The sequence below is a fragment of the Physeter macrocephalus genome, unplaced genomic scaffold (genome assembly GCF_002837175.3).
Source record: "Physeter macrocephalus isolate SW-GA unplaced genomic scaffold, ASM283717v5 random_655, whole genome shotgun sequence".
In the NCBI taxonomy this organism is placed as follows: domain Eukaryota; kingdom Metazoa; phylum Chordata; class Mammalia; order Artiodactyla; family Physeteridae; genus Physeter; species Physeter macrocephalus.
This window is the reverse complement of record NW_021146018.1, coordinates 19259-35121: the sequence shown is the minus strand read 5'-3', so window position 1 is coordinate 35121 and position 15863 is coordinate 19259. Positions and strand designations below refer to the sequence as shown.

Here is a 15863-nt window from a genome sequence, read left to right as displayed (position 1 = left end):
CCCTGGGGACCGGGTCCTGAGACCTTCTGTGTGACCCGTGGGCTCAGCCGTCTGCCTCTCATCAGCCTCTGGCCGTAGCTCTCCTTGCTGCCCTTCCTACCTGGGAGGCCGCTGGTTCAGGACACCATGCTCCTGACCAGTATTCAGAAGTTCTAGAATTCATTCGCCTTGGTCTTGATTGATCTCACTGGGGTCACGTGCACTCGAGCCCGTCGCTGCTACCAGGAAAGTGTCAATCTCTGATTGACCAAGTCTGAGCTGAAAGTGGGGTCAGCTCCATTGGAACTCAGGCACTTGGAATGAGGGGTGGCTGCTCCCCGAATACAGAGGGAAGGTAAAGAGTCAGAAGAGGGATGAAGGGATGCTGGATGTCCAAAAGATAATAGATGTTCACCCATTATACTCAGTCAGCTGAAATTCGGGTCTCTCAAATTAATAGTGTGGTTGAGGGTTTTTGGCCTCTTGGCCATGTGCCTCTCCCTGGCCGGATTTGCAATCTTCTTGCTTATCCCTGTGGGTCCCTACATCATGGATGCGTTCTCCTACTTGGCTTTTGAGGTCGGCCTCCTGGATCTTACTCATTTGAGCCCAGATCCTCCTCTTTACTCGAAAAGCCACGGCCTTTCCTTGAAGGCTGCTCACGGACTGGGTGATAGAGAGAGAGAGAGAGAGAGCTGCGGTGTTTGCTTGGAGCACGTGGGGAGCGGGTGTCACAGAAATAGAGGTTATTTTCATCTTGGTGCACGATAGCTTGTTTGGACTCTTCAGCTATGGAATCTGATCCTCTGTCTCAAGATTTTGTGGTCCTTAGGAAGGACTCAGGCTTCCCTGGTGGCTCAGTGGTTAAGAATCCGCCTGCCGATGCAGGGGACACGGGTTCAAGCCCTGGTCCAGGAAGATCCCACATGCCGCGGAGCAACTAAGCCCGTGCGCCACAACTACTGAACCTGCGCTTTAGAGCCTCCGAGCCACAACTGCTGAAGCCCGTGCGCCTAGAGCCCGTGCTCTGCAACAAGAGAAGCCACTGCAATGAGAAGCCTGCGCACAACAACGAAGAGTAGCCCCTGCTCGCCGCAACTAGAGAAAGCCTGCGCGCAGCAACGAAGACCCAACGCAGCCATAAATTAATTAATTGGTTAATTATTTTTAAAAAGGACTCTATAATCATACCCTTTCTACACACTCAAAAATCCTGTTTTGCAACATGGTTTAAAGTCATTATGGAAACAGGATCATGGAAGTAGAAAATAGGTAAGAAAATAACCATAATTCAGGTATCTTAGAAACAGCCATTTACATACAAATAGTAGAAACCAACAATTTAATAATTACTACACGTATTATGTACATTCAGTTGCTATGTGTATTCAGTTCTTTAAAATTACACACTATGCTACTTTAAAAGATTCAATTTTTAACCAATTTAAACAATTCTAAAGGATAGATTTTTACCATATATGTCTTGGTAATCAAAACTAGAATCCTTTTTTTACATCATTTTGAAAAGATTGCTAAATAAAGTATATTTTTGTTTCATCTTGGGGCAAAAATTCTTTTCCAGAGGAAGACAATACCAGTGTTTTGTTTGTTTGTTTGTTTGTTTTGCGGTACGCGGGCCTCTCACTGTTGTGGCCTCTCCCATTGCAGAGCACAGGCTCCGGACGCGCAGGCTCAGCGGCCATGGCTCACGGGCCCAGCCGCTCCGCGGCATGTGGGATCCTCCCGGACCGGGGCACGAATCCGTGTCCCCTGCATCGGCAGGCGGACTCTCAACCACTGCGCCACCAGGGAAGCCCTCCAGTGTTATTTTTAAGGAAAGAGAGACAATTCAGTGTTTAGAGCTCTGTCACTTTTTCTTAAAAATGGGCACAGTTCCACAGGTTACTTTGCAAAGGTCTGGGGTTGTCAGACTGGGAACAGCTCCTCCAAGGCCTGACTGTGGCCTGATACCGAGAGGTGGCAAAATCAGTGCAGCTGATTGGAATCAACCATCTGATAAGACACGGCTGTGGTTCAGAGTAGTTCCGCGGTGTACTGAGAGGCTACCAGAAGAATCCCCTGAACAAATCTGTTCTCATTTTTTGGAGGGATGATCTTCCTCTCCATCCCAATGTGTAGTTCTGTGGGTGGGGCAGCTGAGCAGTTGGACGTTGGTGTGTCTAAAATAATCCTGTTACAGTTCCTGCGAGTATGCCTGTCTCGTAAACACTTGTGACCGTGGGGCATGGGGCCAGGCTGCGGGGGTGTGTGCAGATCAAGTAACAGGAACCCTGACGTGGCACCCGTCGGGCCCTGTTGTTACCACCCTTAGTTGTGGTGGTTCATGGGGCACGTGCCTCGGGCTCTGTGAAGATGTCTCACAGACTGACCCTGAGAATGAGGCTGACTGCAGGTGACACCAGGCAGTGAGGAGCTTTGTCCTGGGGGTGGGGGTCAGGGGGAGGGGGGCGGCCCGGCATGGAGCTGGGTGGGGCTGGTTCTCCCCATAGCTAAACGCCAGGCACACGTGTCAGCCCAGTGCCCTATCTGTCTCGCGCTAACCACACAGAGAACTTGAAGCAGATGATCCCACAAATACCCACGATGAAATGGCGGAATACAAAGAATTTTGCAGACCGAGAACCAAGGAAAATGTTGATAGCATATAGTAGGAAGGCAGGCCCAGGGGCGGGGGAAGAAGATGGCCATGTCAGACGGGCCTGCTGAGTGGGGACGGTTGCCATCACGTTAGGCTTTGAACTGTGATGCCCAGAGCACAGAGGGAGGTGATGTAACCCACCTTCGTGGGTGAGAATCGATTCCCTGGCGTCTGAGGCTGTGATCCTCTTAAATGAGTTGGTTTGCTTTGTGGCTCAGGTAATTTTATGTTGAACGGTGCCATGAAGATTTCTCTTTTCTGCTAAAGGGAGTTGAACAGCATGGGGATCTGGTATCGAATGGGCAGAGTACCAAGAAGTCATGACTCATCTCAACCCACGACGCCTTCCCAGTCATCGGCTGCTTCCACCCCAGCACCCAGCCTTCCCAGGTGAGGCCCCATCCGTGGCGTCTTGTTCTGTTATGCATGTCACAGAGTCATGTGGTCTTGGGTCCCACTGCGTAACAGCTTAGAACCCCTCCACTTGGTATCTGCGGAAACGTTGCAGAAGCGATGTACCTTTAGGGGAGATTTTACAAAGCCAGTTAGAAATCTTTGTGTTACATGAACGTAAAAGCCATTCTGTATTCCATTGCGCCTATTCTGCAGGCTTCTAAAATGCAGAATATGCAACTTAAAATGGGCTTGTTATTCTAAAGAGCTCAGAGTCGCACACAGACACATGACTTGTAGCCTCGCTGCTGGGCGTGCTGGCCGTAAAAGGTGGAATTCCTGCTCTGCCTTGGCCAGCAACTCTTTCAGCTCCAGGAGGGTTGGTAAGTAATTTTGTTCATTTCCATATTGTTCCTGTTCCCAAAGAGCTACAAACTAAGAGATAGGTACTTTGGGTAGGAGAGAATAGCGAGAAGTTTTTCAGGGGCTGTTAGTTTTAATAGTTGTTTCCACAGAGAAACTTGGGTGAGCAAACTGGTCTCTGCACCTGATTTTACCTGATTTCCGTTGGAGCAGAGGCAGTAGTGTTCTCAACACCTTCTGTCCCATCAAAAGCCTCTGCGTCATTAGCGGTAAATTATTTGAGGACAGGGAACAAACAGCAATGATAGACTAAGCTTGAGAAAGGAATTGCAAAAGTAAATAAAACCAGTACGAAGTGGTGGTGAGGTGGTGCCATTTGGAGCTGGACGTGTAACATAAATGAGGACGGCTCTCAGAGCTTCCACGTGGGCAGTTCGAGGTGAGCAAAATCGGCCAGGAACAGGACAAAACCATTACTGGGTGCTTCCCCCTCCCCACGCCCCACGGTCCACACCCTGCCCCCGGGAGTCAGGGGAGAGGGTGGTAGAGGCGGTCCCCTGCGCCCCGTTCCTCTGCTGGGCTTCCCGCTGCCTCGGACGAACGCGCAGTCGTGAGCCGGCAGCTCGGGGCCTGTCCTTCGGGGTGTCCTCCAGAAGACAGTCTGGCCTTTCTCCCTCTGGACAGTTTCACAAACCAAGAGCGGTACTTAATCGAACCTACCCCTGCCATCGCCTGAAACTTGAGGAGTATTGACAGTTTTCAGTTTCACTTTGGTGTGAAGAGATGTGACTAGCTGATGAGCTTCCCAGAGTTGCGCGTCTTTGGTTTAGGAGTCCGAGGCTCGCACAGCTCAGTTCGGCACTTTGGAGTCCCTTTCTCACCGCCCAGGGCACCGTCAAGGCTGCGATTCCCGTCACGTGCGCTCAGGGTCAGCTCGGGCCCGTCGCCTTGGAGAGGTTCCAGCTGCTCCCTGTTGACATGATATGATCTGGAAGGGCCTAGAAATAGGCACCACCTCAGGGCAGGTTTTAATTTTCTGTGAGATAAAGGAAGAGCTCTGCTTCTCCAGTTAAGGCAGGAAGAGCGATCTCCCCAGAAGCTAGCCGGTCAGCGTGGGCGCACGGGCTCTAGGAACTGAAGCCGGGGGACCCGAGAACACAGGCCACAGAGAGCCACACAGAACTGGAGCTAGTGCGTGGGAACAAGCCTTGTGAGGCTTATGTATTTTATAACCTCTTGTTGTACAGTTTATGGTTTACAGTGGCTGCAAGGAAATTGGATCAGTTTTGTTTTACTTGACAAAGCAAATGTCAAAATAGTCAATATAAAATGTATTCTAATTTGACTGAGTTAAGTCAGCCAGTATGCAGTAGGATAATTGAATGTTACATTAATGCTTCTCAGTAAAAACCACTTATCTGTCCCAACCTCTCCTCTCTCACTGTGCAGTAATTTACAGGTGGCCTGTACACCTGCATGAGCCCCCGATTCATCAGGGGTTTTTTTTATGTTCTTCAGTTTTTGTTTTGTTCTCCTATTGTGCATCTTTGATAAGAAACGAAATGCTGATTTTTCAAATTTTCCACTGAAGATTTATGAAATGATGAGTATGTTATTCCGTGAGGCTTCAGACCCCTGTAATCTGTCCAGCAGAGGAACCTAACAGCTTCCTCTCTGGTGGTGAGCTGTGGCTGAGGCTTTTGTTTCCGTTGGGGGTCTGCAGTGGGCCTGTAGGATGGAGGCCTCCAGGTCTGGATCCCAGGACTGGTCCTCTCTCTCTTGTCCCCATGCCTCAGACTTTGAACCAATAGCCTCTTTTTCCCCTTCCTGTTTTGTGCTTCTGTGCCTTTGCTCATGTGGACACCTGTTCATCAGGTTTGTCTCCCATCCCCTACCTCAGATGTCAGCGCAAATGGCGCCTCTCCCAGGAGGCCTTCCCTCAGTGCCCTGTGCCCGTGCCAGGCTCTCCCCTCAGAGCGCTTCTCAGCCGTTATACCTTCACTCATGTTGTAAACTCCTTAAAGGCAGGGACTGTGTCTAGTGCCTTTTATTTCCCAGAGCTCAGCCCAGGTGCAGGCATATATTCAGTTTTGCAACAAATGCTTCTCCAACAGCCTCAGACCCTGGGCTGCAGCCTCTCCACTCCCACCCACAGACAGCGCCTGAGTCCCTGAAGACTCCTCAGGTTTTTCTGATTATGAGAGGAATACAAGCTTGTAGAAAACTGACAGAGTATAGAAAATAATGAAAAAAATGAATTCCATCTCCAGTAAGCAAAGGCTCATAACCTTTGGCTATATTTACTTCAAGTCATTTTTCTGTGTACTTTTTACATAGGTGATATCATATCATAAAGTAGCAAGTTTGTTTTTTCTGCTTCTTTCTCCTGTACTATTAAACCACAAGCATAAGAAATACCTCAGCTGTGGTCTTTGTGTGGACCCAGGGATCAAGTTGCAAAGCCCAGGCTGGAGAGAGAGTGCGGTGATGCAGCGCCCTCTACTGACCAGATTTGGAGGAGCCTGGAGGACAGGCAGGCCGGTTCCCCCGCGGGCAGCGGGCCGTTTTCCCAGCCAATCCCCCGGGGGAAGGAAGGGAGTCAGGGAGGGCCAGTAGCCGACCTTGTTGCCTTCTTGAGCCGGAGCTTATGTCTGAAAAGCTAAAAATGTGCTCGCTGCCTACATTTCTTTCGTTGTCACTCGTATATCAAAGAATTTCCTGTCAGTTTTTGGAGAGCTGTCATCCCCAGCTTGTGTCAGACAAAAGGGGCAGCTGGTGGAGTTTCTGTTGATGGGTCATCACCTGAGGCCCTCGTGGTCCTGGCAGAGCCGCCTTCCCTTTCCAGAGGCCGGTACTGCCCCTCGGATCGAGCACCTCCTGCCTGTTTCCTCCCTGTTACCGCAGAGAATGCTAGTCGCGGGGCCAGATGTGGCGTTGTCCTTGCAGGATGGGCAGTCCCCTTGGCTGTATCCAGTGAATGGGACACAGTGGTCGAAGTTCACGGCCAAAGGCAGGACAAGATGTGTTGGCAGAGCTCCTCTTCCTCGCCCAGCGAGCCTTCATCACACACACGTCTCTGTGCTCATTTCTTGACAGTTTTTCCCACGTGAAGAAGGGCCCGCCACTTCTTCCGGGGGCCTGGAGCCTCCATTTTCCCCCTGGGCCCCAGCGCTGCCCCGTCCTGTGCCGTCTGCTTCACACACGTTGGTCAGCAGGGTGGGCCTGGCCTTGGGCATCGGGCGTGATCCCACGTCCCCACCTCTCTCCCGGGCTGGCCTCAGCTTTGCAAGTCGGCCTGGTGTGTGTGAGCAAGCGTCAGGGTCCCTGGATTTGGGCTTTTCAGATTGCTTCTTTGCTGCCTCCTTGGGGCACATGCAGACAGAGGAAGCACCTTCCCCCTTCAGCCAGAGCAGCCCCCGCTCCTCTCCCACACACCGGCTCTCACATATGTTTCTGCGGGGAAGAGAAGGTTCAGCTTCTGCTGGAACCGAGGTCCGGAAAAGCTCAGGGAGGCAGGTGGACTCGCGGTTGATGGAGTAACAGTAGCCCCAGAGTGTGGCTGAGTGAACGGTTCTGTGCCTTCCCACGAGGGGCCCTGGTGGGCTGCTGCCCCCCGGCTTGCTGAACAGCAGGACCCGTGGCTTGATAAAGACATCAGAGGCATGCATATCAAACGTGCGGATGACACAGAGTCATTAGGGAGGGCTGATGTGCTGAGTGACAGAATCAATACTCCGCATCTCCTCTACAGCCAGAACACCCTGCCGCTACCGGGGGATGAAAGGCGATGGGCGAAAATGGACAGGGCCCCCCAAGGTTCAAAAAGTCAACTGCTCGGGCACCAAATTGAGGAGATGTGGCTTAGCAGCGGTCCGTGTGAAGTAGCCAGGCTGGGTACGAGCTTGGGTGCCTCCAGTGCAGCCTGGCGGGCACAGTGGGGCACGCCCCCTGACCCGGTGTCCTGCGCCTGTCAGGACATCAGGAGGGTCGCGTCCACTGCCATGCACCACCTTGTCAAAGTTACCCGGCTCGAGCATTGAGCCTGAGTGTGAGGCATCGCTGAGTTTTGATCTGAGTCAAGGCGAGGCAGCTGGCTTCAGATGTCTAAATGGTCACCGTGTAGAAGGGAAAGTAGAAGTGCTTCCAGGTGGGGCTGGGCTATTGGGAGCCCCTGAAGGCAAAATTAGATCAGGTGGGATGAAGTTGTAAGGAGGTAGGTTTGGGCTTAACATTTTTAAAAATTAATAAGGAGAACTTCCCAAGGGTAAAAAAACCCCGTGGCATTGAAGAAGCCGGCTTGCGGGGTCATGTGCACCCAACTGCTGGTAGTATTCAAACAGCGTTTGGGTTTTCAGACCTTCAGTGGTTCTTGAAATGCATCATATTCCCTAGCCCCACCCTCAGAAATACAGATTCAGCAGACCTGCACGTTAGGGCCGCAGGACGGAGCTCAGGGCCTGCAGGGTGGCCACCGTGGCACCCTCCCGAGATGGAGGCACAGAGGCCCACGCGCTGCAGCCCGTGGCTCCTTCCCAGCGTGGGCGGGCAGGAGCTCGCTGTGTCCAGCTGAAGCCAGCAGTCCTGCACCCCAGAGTGCTGGGATGTCCGGGCACCTCACGGCTCTGTGGACAAGGCCTGGGCGGGGCCCCATGGCTCCGGCAGCGCCACTCTGCCCTTCCCGCTGGCCTGGGGTCCTGAGGGAGAAGCGGCCCCCTGAACTCTGCCCCCCAGACCTCAGGCCATGGGCTCCTCCGGTGACCCTTCCCCGACACTGTCCCCCCAGGAGAAAATGTCATCTTCCCTCCCAGAGACACAGGGCGCAGCCTCCTGGGAGCCTCTGCCCGTGTCCGCGGGGGCTGAGCCTCCCTTATAAGGTGCGCGTGGCGCTGCTCTGAGTTGTTCAGGAACCTTCCGGTAATTTGTCAGCTTCCAGCAAGTTGTCAGTCACAGGTTCCGAAGTATGTTTCTTAGTGACAGTCATAATTGTACTTAACTTTTTGCGTGGATGTTATCAATCTGTGACAGATACTCTGGGAAATGGGGCATTTTGATGGCAGAAGATCTGTCACATGCATTTAGTCTTCCACTCAGGGACACCAGGATTCAGCCACAACTTTTGCACGTCGATGTCAGGTTTTGAGAACAGAGATCCTTGCTGGCCTCAGAAATCGTTTCGTCACTCCCATCCCAGGGCTGTCATCTGAAAGGTTAATAGCTCTTCCTAAAGGAGAGGAAACATCCCTCCGCGGTGATGTAGCATTCAGGCCACGCACGTCCGGGCTCATCCCTGTCACATCCGTTGCCAGGAGCCTGTGGGCTGCCGTGCTCCGTCTTGGCCCCCCGACCCCACCTTCCCGCGGGTGTGGGATCCACTGGGCCACTTGATCCACCCACGGCATAAGCCAGCAGCGGGGACGGAGCCTTTGCTCACCGGCTGCAGTCCTGTCAGCTGACGGCCTAAAGTGCTCGGGCTGCCTTCTATCAGTGTTCAGTCCCAAGACGCTCTTTGAACCACAGACGACATCTGTCACCCGCCCTGTCGTGGCAGGACTTGAACGGGAGGCCTGGAGTTGCACAGATCAGGGAGGCTGTTCTCCCTTTCCTGCCGAGGTGTCCGCCCCTCCCCGAGCGGCGGCTGGCTTGGAGCGGGGGCATTTGCCTCTGAGGAGGCCCAGCAGTTTCTCCTCTTTTATAGGTTTTAGTAGGAGAAGGCTCGGCCCAGAGGATTGGAGGGAATTCATTTTAGAGTTGAAAGCTGTTGTTTAATAAGGGTTCATCGTTTAGGAGAAGGGTTATCTGTGTCCCCCGTCAAGGTAAGATTAGAAGGCAAGCCCAAGGGCTGATTCCAGTGATTCTTTTCTTCCCCCCATAGTAAACAATTCATGACATGGATTTTGAGCTCCACAGTCGCAAGAGACAGTCTCGGGGTACGTGAGCCCAGGGAGGGCCTGCGGGACCTTGCCCCTCTGCAGGCCGTGGCCGGGCACAACTGCGGGTCTGGCTTTACTTAGGAGAAGTAGACTTCCTTTCTGTTCATGCGAACACCACACACATTTTTGTTTAACTCTGAAGATAGGACACACGTGTTCGTGTCCTTCCTGCCGTGACCCTCCTTTGAAGATGGAGACGGTAACACAGCTTTGCTGTTCCAGCACAGGGAGCGTGGATGCGGGAATCAGAGCCACTCTGCTCGTGGTACCCTCCACCCGCTCCAGCTGAAGGCACCAGCCACCAGGCGTGTCCCAAAGAGGAACCTGCTGGAGGGGTGGGACCAGAACACGAAATCAGACTTAGGTTAGAGGCTCCTGGGGCTCGGTACTATTTCATTTAAATAGCCTACGCTTACATTCTTTGTCTGGAACTTTAAAGTCCGGGGTTGCCTGCCATCCTGTTGGGGTTCTCAAGCATGCACGTGCTCTTTTACCTGTCCGGAGCCTTCGCTGGCTTCCTATTGCCTGACACGCCTCCCACATCACCTCGCTCGAATCAGGCCAGTCTCCTCTCGGCTCCTGGGCACCCTGTCCTCATCCCAGATCCATCTCTGCTCGGGCCATTGCTGTGAGCCCCTGCCCTCCTGAAAGACGCAGACTGGGCTCCAGAGTGCAGAGGACGGGTCCTGTCCACCCTCCAGCCCTCGCCTCGCCCTCACCTCTTCTGGAAAGCCTGACCACATCGTTTTCCGCCTTCCTCTCCTCCAGTTGCCTGCACCGTACAGTCTGGCGTTTCACGTTTCCCTGTCATTGCCGAGTTTATTTATGTTTGGTCTTATGAATAGATTTGCTGGCTTACTGATGACAGGGGTTCTCGTGTTTCCATTTTCTCCTTTAAAGCCTCAGAAAAGGCTAGTCACAAAAATAATGATGATAATGTTGCATCACTGTGTATCAAAATTTACCGAGTACTTTGAGCTGCATCATCTCATTTGATACAGTAAGTATTCAGTGAAAAATGTGTGGCTCCAAGATGGTAGGGACCTTTGAACTCCAGGTGCCTGGCACGTGGAGGCACTCAGAAAATATGAATTGAATGTATAAAGTGAGCTGATTTAGACACATAGGACCAGGTATCGTGTATTGATACATCTCTCCTTTCATCTATCCATCCATGCAACCAACCAACCAACCGAGACTTATTTACTGGGTGTCAGGCACTATTCGAGTGCTTTACAAAGAAAAGTTCATTTAATCCTCGTAACAGGTCTGTGAGTCGGGTACTATTTTTTCTTCCTTTGCAAGGTGAGGAAACTGAAATCAAGGAGGTTAAATTCCTTTCCCAAGGTCACACAGCTACTAAGTGTCAGAGCTGGGATTTGAACCCAAGCGGATGAGCTGCCCCTGGCTTGCAGACTGTCCCTGTGCCCTGATGCTTGTGGTCACAGGCTCACTGGTGTGAAGCATTTCGCTGGGGAGCGGAGCGGTGCTTGGGTGCAGCCCCAGGTGTCCCATCCGTCTTCACGTGCAGCTTCTCCAGGCTCATGACCAGCGCTGGAGAGACGGACTTCCCAGAGCCTGCCGTGTGGGCGGGAGCTGGGGGAGCCAGTCCACTTGAGTTGTGGTTGCTGCCTGAGGAGAACCTGTGAGGGCCATACACCAGAGGGTCCCCTCGACCGGCTTCCAAGCCCGCGATCACGCAGGGTTGCGAGCAGTCTGATTTATTCTGGTGATCATGAGAGTGGTGTGAGAGAGACCTACAGAGCAAGGTTATTTGAATATCTTTTAAATGCGTGGGCCTCAAAGCCCGCGCTGCTTTTGTAACAGTATCAAACTTAGTTTTGGTGTCAGTTATTTTGAAGGTGAAATTTCATTAGAATGCAGTTTGGTATTGTTAGATATGAATGATGAGTTTAGGTTGAATGGTATTATTTTTGATATCAATTTTTAATATGGCTTATTGGGAAGTCAGAGCTTCTATTTAACGAACGATTAGGTAGCAGTCAATACGCCTCCCACCTCTGAGCTGGCCTTCCCTGCTTTCCGTCTCGCGCATCAGATTTTTGACAAGGTATTTGCTGCTTGTAAATGTGTTATCTTTGTAATTTTTGTGACTTTGTGAGTGTCTTATTTCTCTTGGTGGTTATGATGATTATGTGGGCTTGTTGTTGTGCCAGAGAGCGGTTTATAAATGTGAAATGACTCCCTCCTATGCCTGGTTCTCAAATATGGGAGGGCTCTTTGCACGGTGGGTTTGAGCTCGGGGGGTTGGAGAAAGGCCTTTTTCAGGATTATGAAAATAGTTTTCCATGTGTCAGAACAGATTTATCAGTTCACTTCAGGGTCGGTTTTGTGAAGCGGACCATTTAGAGGAGGATATTTTACCTTTTATCAGAGTGGAAGCTGATAGTCTGTTTGCAGGTGGCTCTATGGAATATTTCACCTGGGTCTCTCAGTGTAAATCTAGCCTCCAAACAAAGTAAAAATGAGTGTTAAGTGAAATTTCCTGGTATTTTACCACCTCTGAGTGCACACGGCTCCCCCCCCCCCCGCTCCCCGCCCATGCTGTTCTATTTCAAGGCAGGGTTTCCGTTATTAATTTGGATGTTTAATAGAATCCTTTGCTGCAGTAACTTTTCAAAGGCCTTTTGGATTTATTTAGGTGGGACTTTTGCCTGTGGGTAGGGTAGCATTCAACTTGAACTTCCTTCTTGAGCAGCAGATGTTTTGTTTCCAGTTGAATAATAATATTAATAATTATCAGAATAAATACAATGATCATCATCATCATTATTATTTCAGCTACAATTTTTTGAGCGTCTTGTGCCAGGCATTGTGTAAACACTTCATGTATATCGTTTTAATCTTCACAACCATGCAGTGAGGTGAATAATCGTGTCCTCATTTTAAGAAATGAGAAAGCCGAAGCTTGGAGAGACGGTGGCTTACCCAAGGGCCAGGATTGGAACCCAGGCCCCACCATCCTGTCCTCCCTGCCTTCAAGGAGCCTCAGGGCTTCCTGAATTTAGGACCCTCCACCTCAGTGTCCCCTGCAGCCAGTGGCACGGCCTCCCCCAGGGACCAAACCCAGCGGTAAACGCTTCCAGACCAGGACCCACGTTCCACCTCCTAATTAGTCATTGCTTCATTTTGCTAAACAAATTGTTTTCCATGGCTTTGGAGATTGATTGGGCAAGGAGGGGAAAGCGCACGGGGCCTTTCATGAATCTGAGTTTGGCAGCCTCGCTACTCTTGAATTTTGGAGGAGCGGGTATTTTAGTAGGCTGGAAGAAGATGAAAAGCTAGCAGTGCCCATTATGTTCCTTGTTTTTAAAAGCAGGGTCAGTGAGGTTTAGAGACTCTTTAAATATTTCAGTTGATAAGATGAGAATAGCTCATCTGCAATGGAAGTGCAGTGCCCTCAGCCAGGCTTGGCTTTTTTCTTCATTTCTTTTATGGTGGAGGTAGGTGTTTTGGCATTTCAGGGTTCAAGCGTAATAAAACTTATATGTAGTGAATGAATACCACGATTTGGAATGTTGCTGCAGCTATGAAAATTAGTTTCCCTTTTTTTTTCCCTTTTTCGTTTTATGAGTAATCAGCGACTTGAAAAATAGCAGAGTGGTCCAAGAATGGTAGTTCAAGAAACTGAAAACTCCCAAGCATTAAAGGAGTGTAGCCTTTGACATTTTTCTAAGAAAGCATTTTCTTCACTCAATTAAATCTTCCCTGGTTGAGATTAGACGTCTATCCTGAAATACATATTTGAATACTGTAGTTTGAAATTCTACACAAGTGCCCATTTTTAGTTAAGACAGTGTCATCCTGTGCCCCCATTTTCTCTTGAATTTTGAAAGGTAAATGACATGGTGGTGGTTTTTCTTGATCCCAGGTTATTTATAGAAGCCCAGAATCTGAGTGACTGTCTAGCCCAACCCTAAGTATCCAGCGAGGGGCTGTTGGCAGTGACTTGTTGAGGCTGGCACGTGGCGAGAGCAGGGCTGGAACCAGGTCTCACCTCCCCGTTACGGTGCACCTGGGAGGTGAGACACTGGTCACTGACACGAGGTGCAGGTGGGGATGGCTGTGCCCACGGCCCTGGCAGAGCCACCAGATGCCCAGAGAGGTGGGCCCTTGATCTGAGTTGGCTTCCAGGGCCCAGCCCTTCCCCACCGTGGAGTAAGCGGGAGCTACGTTCTGCTGCTGGCATTTCCTGTCACGTTCCCTTCACTCTCATACCTCTCCGGTTCTAAATTTCAGAAGTAATTTGTCACTTTAGAGGAGGGAGTCATTAATAACCATTATTCAGAACTGTCGAGTCTTCCTCTCTGTGTGTGAGTGAGTTACGCATCCAAAAAATTGGCCTTGTTGGTGGCAAACAGGGCCTCCCTATTGACAGATCAGTCCTGCCCCGCCCGCGCTGGCCTTTCTCATGTTCTGGTTATTCCAAGTCTGTCTTTCATCACTGAAAGGGTGGTGACAGAGTGGTTAAAGCACGTCCTCCTGGAATTCATTAGTATTATTACCAAAGACCGTGTTGTAAATTGTTGATCTTTTTTAACTGCTCGGAAAAAATTTCTCCTTAACTATTTCATTTTAACGTACTATAAAAAAAAAAAAAAAAAAAAAAAGAGATTTTCCTCATCAAACATTTGAAACAGAATAGTTCAGGAGCCCGGACTTCAGATCCCACCGGGGGTGGGCTAGGAGTGGTTGTCCCAAGTGAAGCTGTGAAACTGTCGCCATCAGGTTGTGGGGTGAGGGGTGGAGGAAGATAACCCCCAACCTTCCAACGGTGGTTACGGAAAAGAATTGGCATTCGATGTATGTTAATGCAGGTTGCGATTCTTTAACGTTAAAATTCCACTAAAGTACTAATAATTACTGTTAATGTCTTCCAGTGGAAACTTACAGTAAAGGAGCAGTAATAGAAACAGTATTTAAGGGAGAGCTGCGGGCGTGAGAAGAATGCAAATAAGTGTTATTAGCTTAATGATTTTGCCGTCGCCATGGTGGTGCGGCAGCAGTGTTGTGAATATGTCATCCGGCACCCGTGAATTTGGAAAGTGTGTCAAAACACAACTTCAATTAGTTGGCTCTAATTATGGCTCTGGAGAGTTTGTAACTACATCACTCCTCATTAAAAGAAATTTTCTTGTATGGATTAATGTAATATACAAAGGAAAGTTTCAAAGTTCCCGACGCCACTTGCTCCCGCCAAGGAGCAGGCTCGGAGCAGGGCTGCTGGATCCTGGGTCTCCTGCAGCCCGCCCGCCGGGAAGGGTGCCGGGCGCGGGGCCACGCGGCTGGCTCTTCCCTCCGTCCCGTAATCCGCTTCCTGCCAAAAGTGGCCGCTGCATATGGAGCTCTGGCCACGTCCACAGGAGGGTAATTGAACCCATCGTGAGCTTCTAAAAGAAAATTGCTAGTCAGAAACCATCAGGACGCCCCTCATTCTCAGCACCTCGGTGGAATCTGGAAGCAGAAAGATCTCCGAACCCACCATGGCCAAGCGCAGTGTGTACAGTCAGCCTTTGGCCCCATCCTGGGGGTCTTGGGGGAGATTGCATGGGAAAATGTGTGACTTTTGGTCACTCAGAATCACATGGCACCCGTGAAATGTCAATAAAAGTCTTTTCATACAGTGAGAAAGAGGACCTTAAGGAAATGTAATCTCTTGTCCAAACTGATAGGTAGTTATAAATGCTACTGTTGAGCCATTGCCATTTTGAAAGAAAAAAAAAAAAACGAATTCACACCTGTTACTGACCACAGCCACCCTGCCCCCCGCCCTGGCCACCAGTGGTGTTGTGCAGTGACTGCCTCGGCAAGGCTCCCGTGTGCAGGGTCGGGGCGGCAGCCCCGGGTGTCAAGTTTGCAGCCCAAGGCTGTTTCCTTGAGCTTTGCTGCCCGTGCCCTCACCCGTCTCCGGAGCCGCTGGACGCAGCGTCATTGTGATGTCCCAGCTTGGGGAGCTCAGTGGTGCATTTTGAATCTAAGAGGTGAATTTTAGAATGCTGCTTGAGGAGGCCTGGGTTTGGTTGCCCTCCCCCTCCAATTTATTTGCACGATGCAGAATATCCAAAATACAGCTTTAAATACATTTTTATTGACTGTTAAGTGTTCCCTTTGTCACTTTTGGGGAGTACATGGTAGGGGGGTGTGTGCGTGTGTGAGTGAGATGAGTAACTTGGCCTTCGTGATACCACTCACAAGCAGTGATACCTTGAGTAAGTTATATCAGTCCTCTGAGCCTCAGTTTCCTTGTCTGTCAAACGGAGATAAGAATACCTTCTTTGCAGGGTTGCTGTGAGAACCAAATGGGGAAACACATGGAAGTGCCACGCCGGGCACACAGTGGGCGCTCGCGCATGTGACTTTCTGTCTTGGTCCAGGGTTCGTTTCAGAGTTCACTCTGGGCACGAGCAGTTCGTTCCCTTGGACCTTTCTGTTGTCACCATCTGGCCCCCCTCAGCCTTGATCGCCAGCATCCCCCCCGAGTTCCCACGGTGACAGGCTGGACACAGGCCTTCTCCCCC

The 15863-nt window shown here is 50.7% G+C and overlaps 1 protein-coding gene across 1 annotated transcript in view; it reads left to right on the top strand.

Annotated features, from left to right (window-relative positions):
• Positions 1-15863, top strand: part of LOC102986753 (multivesicular body subunit 12B) — a 44100-nt gene that overhangs the window by 13602 nt on the left and 14635 nt on the right. The window contains exon 4 of the mRNA XM_028486207.2: positions 2906-3028. Coding sequence (XP_028342008.1) covers positions 2906-3028 — 123 coding nt within the window. The remainder of the gene's footprint in view (positions 1-2905; positions 3029-15863) is intronic.